The sequence below is a fragment of the Epinephelus moara genome, chromosome 21 (assembly GCF_006386435.1).
Source record: "Epinephelus moara isolate mb chromosome 21, YSFRI_EMoa_1.0, whole genome shotgun sequence".
NCBI lineage: Eukaryota > Metazoa > Chordata > Actinopteri > Perciformes > Serranidae > Epinephelus > Epinephelus moara.
In genome coordinates, this window is record NC_065526.1 from 37817434 (window position 1) to 37823963 (window position 6530).

Genomic DNA, 6530 nt, shown 5'->3' on the forward strand with positions numbered 1-6530 from the left:
CATGCACTGTCGCTATATAACTCAGGACTTAAGCACCTGTCCCTCAATCCCCCCTGCTTGTCCCTTACTTTCCCCTTGACACACTACGGTGTATCACGGCCCTCTCTGGCTCGTATTAGGAAGTTTTTCCAATAAAGGCTGATAGGCTAGTCTCCAGGGAGGGTGGGTGACGGTCACAACCACGCACAGCATGGGTATAAAATACTTGACTGCAAGATTAACAGTGCATCAATCTTCATAAAAAGCTTACACCCTTTTGTGGCGCCAAGCTACGAAGACTAATGCAGACAGGTTTGAAGAAAAAAAAAAAAAAAAAAAAAATAGGGCATAGGTTTGCATATGAACAGTAGAGACAAGTCTCCACCAATACTACCATTATTTGAGCTTGTTTGCATTATCTTCATTCAAACAATCCTGTGCATGAAAATACAGGACAAGTCTTGTATTGATTCAGAAAGGGAGTGCATTTTATTTATTCAACATAGAATGATCCTGCATTGTGCCTGATCAAAAGTGTTGTCAGTTAGTTTGGGTAATTGATCTCCATTGAAGAGCAGCCCACAGTCGCTTAAACAATTAATTTGTGTCCCTACCAGAGATAAAGTAATGGTTGGTAGACAGGAATGGAATTCATTTAATTCCTCCGTGCTCTCACTATAAATGAAAAACTGGTATCACTGTATTAAAAATATGATTGGATCAACTTATGATAAGGGTCATTGTTGTTAACTAACTTGAACTCGAATTTGTGCCATAAACAGATTTACATGACAAATTCCAAAAACACCCACGGCAGTGGCAAAATTCTGTAATTTTTTTTTTTTAGTTTTTTCAAATTTTGGTTAATGTTTTAGTGCTCAAACTCATCACAAGATCAGTGTGAGGTTGCATTTGATCACAGCTATTTAATCCACATACCCCTACAGTCTCAGAAGGTGTAATAGTTACAGTGTGAGGTGTAATTACATGTTCTGAGGTGAAGAGGGCCAGCCGAGGCAAAGCTCCCATTCCTCTGGTCTTCACCTCAGGGTAGAAGTGATATCTGGCCACCAGGATGCTGTACAGGTTTGATATTGTGCCTCCTTTAGAACACAGAAAGCACAGTTTAAGGACAAGTAGCAGCCACAATCTATATGTGTGCTGTGCCTCTTTTCATTAGTTTGTTGTTGTGTCTCAGCTCCATACTACTAGTATATACTATAAACTGTATGTTGATACTGTATAATTTTGGAAGTTACAATTTAAAAATGTATTTTTGTGTTGCACAGTGAGAATTTGAGAGTGCATTGTTAGGGCAGCACATATTCTAACACATGCAATGCAGTTCCATGAAATACCTCCACAGGTGTACTAACTAAGAGTTCACACACTGACAACAATGGTTAATGTGTGGCTGATATATAGTAGTTGAACTTTCCCTGGATTTTTGAGGCAAAACAAAGGTGGTATTGAAACTGAAATTTTCACTGTCATGATTAACTGTTGTTATTAACATAACAGTTCATCCCTCCACCCATTTCTGTCATTTCTGCCATACCTTTCTTGCATGTATTACCTGGACAGAAGATTCCATCTCCCTCATCATCAGACCACCCCACAATGCTTTGCATCTTCCTCAGCAGAACCTCCTCCATGAGGACAAAAACAGGAGACACTTCATATGTAAACCTGGTAAAGAAATGTATATTACATATTGTATATTATCATATAGTAAAGACAAAGAAATCACATTAAAGCTGGCCTCTTGTAAACATCTCATATTTAGTTTTCTGAAATTAAGTTGTATTAGAAAAACCCCTTTTTTCAAAATGTTCAGCAGTCGATGGTCATTTTTTGTCAACTCTGGACTATTGCAAATATATCTTAAGAGCATCCCTTAAGCCCAGTATACACTGTGCAATTTTGAGCTGTCCCAGATGAAAGATGACTAACGTGAAAGGAACGTAGTGATATCTTTGGTCGTGGCTCTAAAATGGTGGTCCAATGTCACACAGTGAGAGAGGTTCAAGGATGGCCTCTGTCACAGTCTTCAAAGACATCAAAGACAGCCTAGGATAAAATTCTGACAGTGTCAGAAATTTGGGATGAACATCTCACTGTATGTGTGGCTTAGGACCTACGTCTACTAACTAACCAATAGAAATGCCGCATGGAATGACACACTGGCGCTAAACCCAAACAAACAGATGAATAGCAGCTTGCCATGGAGGCAAAACATGTTAAAATAAATGTGTGTGATTCCAGCAAAGAGGAAAACCTCGTGGAGTTGTAGCAGCAGATGCCTTGCCTGTATGATGTGTCCTCCAGCTCGTATCATGATCACAAAATGAAGGACGGAGCATGGAAGGAAATAACAGCGGAGTTGCAGCAGCCAGGTGAGCAGCCTAGCAGCTACCAAACACACACTCAGACACACCGCAGTATATAGTGCCCACAAAACTTTAGATTATTTAATAATATGACCCTCTATGTTGTGCTTCACATTTGGAGAAGTAATAACCCGTGCAGCATCCTTGTGCACTCAGTATGGGAAACTATTGCATTGTACATCGTAGCCTGTCATTCAGTAGGCTCTGTCATTGTACAGTCTGCATACATCAAACTTGATGTTGTACCCAAGGTTATTAGATCCATGTTTCACTGTTTAGCTTGCATTAAACTTATAAGATTGCTAAAAGCTCAGAGTCTGGGAGGTTTATGATAAGTAAGGTAGTGTAAAGAATGCACCACTAAAGAGCTGAGTCCAGTGGCACATTTAAACCCGCACTTCTAGGAGGTTAATATGTAAAGAGCTGAAGTGACAGAGCACACAGAGCATGTGCAACAACTCAAAGAAGGAATCTGTGAACAATTTCCCTTCACTGTAGGAGGTAAGGTGTGGGTAAAAGTGTGGAATAAATGATGGAAAGTCACCCATTGTGAAAGCATGTGCATCAAGCAGAACACATTGCACACAATGTGGTACACTGAGGACTTAAAGGTGGAGACAGCCATTCTGGAAAAAGACTCTTGATATTTGAACTCAACACCCCTCCCATCAGTGCTCCTTCAGCAGCTTCAGTAATATTTCTTACGATCATGGCGTAGGTCCATTCCTCATGGGCAAAGACAAGGACATGAAAGAGAGAGACAGTAGCTGGCATAGTGTTGTATAACTCAGTCCAAGCCACTTGTTTCTCATTTACAGAGTCAGAGCTATGTATTAATGCCAGATTATTTTTTCAGCGCATGCACAGAAAAGACAGCTACAAACAGTACAAAAATACTTTTGTAAAAAGTACAATATCCCAAATGTAAACTACTTCATTACTTTCCACCACTGATGTTGAGACCTTACATGTTAGTGTTGGCTGTAGAGGTTAACCACTCGCCTGCTACACCGATCACATCCAGACCTGAAGATAGCTGGTTGAAGAAACGTGGATGGCCTGGAAAAACAAAAGTCAGAGGTCATAGGTCAGGAGATAGAGGGGGTGTACGATTGATGGGCTGCACAGGGGCTCATGCCTTGTAAAGGCCCACAATGCAGGGTTGTTATTTTGTTTGCTTTTTGTAACTTTACTTGCTTCAAAGTGAATTTTCTGTCTGTCCTGTAACAATAATGATTACATTAAGAAAACTATATGTTTCTTCCCTACTGGTTTAAGATCCCAGATGTGGAGCTGAACCAACCTGATGGTTGAGCTGAACAGACTCTCCAGGCTCTCTACATTCATTTAACAGACATTGAAGTTTGATAACATGTTTGGATTCAATTTTGATCTGATTAAACTGTAAAATGGAAGATACTGATCTGCAAAGGTACTGCAAGACTGAAGCACTGAAGGTAAAAACATATACAGGACATAATTCCAGAAGCTGGAGACAATCACAGATGTATGTCCAAAGGGAACAATTACAGCACTTCGAGCCCTTTTCCTCAAAAGCACTGGACAAATAACTGTGAGACTGTGGCATCTGTAGAGTTTAACTGTCAAAAGTTGAAACAAATCAAGAGCTAAGTGCGTACATCACTGTGACAGGACATGTTGTGTGAGCCCACTGTTGTATCCACTGAGGAAAATGTTGATGAATTACACAGATCTGACAGCTCAATTTGAGGACAAGAAAGCAAGAAAAGTGACTTCCACATAATTAATTTAATGTATGTTGAGTCTGTCTCATTTGGATTATACAGCATGACAGCTGCCATATTATATGACATGACAGTCAGAAAAAGAGATGAGTGAAACATATGTATTGCTGTATGGTGTTCTTGATGCTGTTTAAAAGTTTTGCAAATGTTTGCAGGTTGAATTTGATGTAGTTTGTGTTTGTGTACATAATGCTATTGGAGGGGCTTAATGCTGCTTAAGCTAAGCATACTGCTGAGTGGAATGCTGTTGTAGCGTCTTATTGTGTGCACATTGTTAAGAAGTTGAAAACACATCACTTTGTTGTAATGTCAATCTCCATATAAAGCACTTAAATGCAATGCAAACTTAAAGCATTTTACTTCTTTGTACCCCTTCCTCGTTGATTCTGGATAGAGTAATAATTCTAAAGCTGTGAATAATTATATTTGGCAGATTTAGGGGCAGTAGTAGTAGATCATTTTTTATATTCATTATTTCCTTAATTCATTATTTTGTTGTAAATTGAACTGTATCAATTTCACTTTACAGAACTAACTTTTCTGACACATCATTAGTTTAGCTTCTGATTTTTGCGTGGCGTTTACCAAAGCTGGAAAGTATATATTCCAGTGCCTGAAAAGGTTCAATACCCACTGGTGCTGAGTACCAGCACTTCTGATTTTTGTCAACATGAGTACTCTTACTTCTCATTGTGAGCTGCCAGCTCCAAGTTATGTATGCACCCCTAAGCACCTGTGTGACTGGCTGCATCTCTGTGTAAACACACAACTTAACACTGAGAAAACAGCACTGAGAGTCTCCCTGTTAAAATGGATGAGAAACACCAAAAGAAAAAAACAGGACCATACAGACACTTTACTTCCTGAGACCTGAGCTTTTGTGTGGTGTGCATTTACAATTCTCCTACCTATAGGACTTGAGACATGTAAAAAAAAACCAAAAAAAAACTAAGCAACTAAGCAGTCTTTGAAAAGTTAGTAGTTTTGGTGGGTAAAAAAGTCTACAACTATTTATTTCAACAGCTGAACATTTTGTTCAAAAACAAAGACAAAAAATCAAAGACAAAAGACAAAAGAGCTGGTGGTGGATCTGAGGAGAACGAGGACACCAGTGACCCCAGTTTCCATCCTGGGGCATAACGTGGACATTGTAGAACACTACAAGTATCTGGATGTGTTCATTGACAATAAACTGGACTGGACTAAGAACACTGAAGTCCTTTACAAGAAGGGACAGAGCCGCTTCTATTTTCTGAGGAGGCTCCGCTCCTTTAACATCTGCCGGACTATGCTGAGGATGTTTTATGAGTCTGTGGTGGCCAGTGCTATTCTGTTTGCTGTGGTGTGCTGGGGCAGCAGACTGAGAGTAGCCGATGCCAACAGACTCAACAAGCTGATCAGAAAGGCCAGTGACGTTGTGGGGGTGGAGCTGGACTCTTTGACAGCAGTGTCGGACTGGAGGATGCTGTCGAAGGTGCGGGCGATACTTCAGCATGGCTCTCACCCTCTCCACAACGTTCTGGTCGAACAGAGGAGCACCTTCAGCCAGAGACTGATTGCTCCTAAATGCACCACTGAGCGCCACAGGAAGTCATTCTTACCTGTGGCCATTAAACTGTACAACTCCTCCCTCTGATGATCGGACTCATTTGGCTATTTATAAAACAAAACAAACAATATATCTACTCATTCTCATTTCATTTATAACGCTATAACCATTTCATTGTATATTGTATATATTTCAGATTGTCTACTTTAATATTTTATCTTATTTTATTTTATTTTATTTTAGTTTAATGTCTACTTTAATATTTTATTTTATTTATTTCATTGTCTATTTTAGTATTTTATTTATATTGTCATCTTTATCTCTTATTTCCATTCATGCTGTATTTCTATTTCTACTTTGCATGGAGCATTGGAACAAAAACAATTTCCCCCCGGGGATTAATAAAGTATTCTGAATCTGAATCTGAATCTGAATCTGAATTCAATTTCAATTTTATTTCTGAATCTGAATCTGAATCTGAATTCAATTTCAATTTTATTTATAAAGCCCAATATCACAAATCACAGTTAGCCTCACAGGGCTTTACAGCATACGACATCCCTCTGTCCTTTGGACCCTCACAGCTGATCAGGAAAAACAGAACAGATCAACATGATAAATTAACAGTAATCCATATGTCACAATGAGACAGAGAGAGAGACAGGGAGAGATGCAGGACAGACGGTAATGACAGTAGCTTACAACAACATTAATGAAAGTAATAATATTATAAGTATAATTCTGGCTATTGTGGTACAATATGTTGAAAGTATATATTAATATCTGATAGTATACATATGTGACAATAATCATATGTGTATAATAACAGTAGAAGTATGACTAATG

General features: G+C 39.0%; 1 protein-coding gene across 1 annotated transcript in view; it reads right to left on the reverse strand.

Moving 5' to 3' along the window:
• The window catches only part of gad3 (glutamate decarboxylase 3), a 31887-nt gene that overhangs the window by 16256 nt on the left and 9101 nt on the right, over positions 1-6530 (reverse strand). The window contains exons 5-7 of the mRNA XM_050074828.1: positions 3338-3428; positions 1556-1668; positions 967-1082 (exon numbers count right to left, since the gene is read on the reverse strand). Coding sequence (XP_049930785.1) covers positions 967-1082; positions 1556-1668; positions 3338-3428 — 320 coding nt within the window. The remainder of the gene's footprint in view (positions 1-966; positions 1083-1555; positions 1669-3337; positions 3429-6530) is intronic.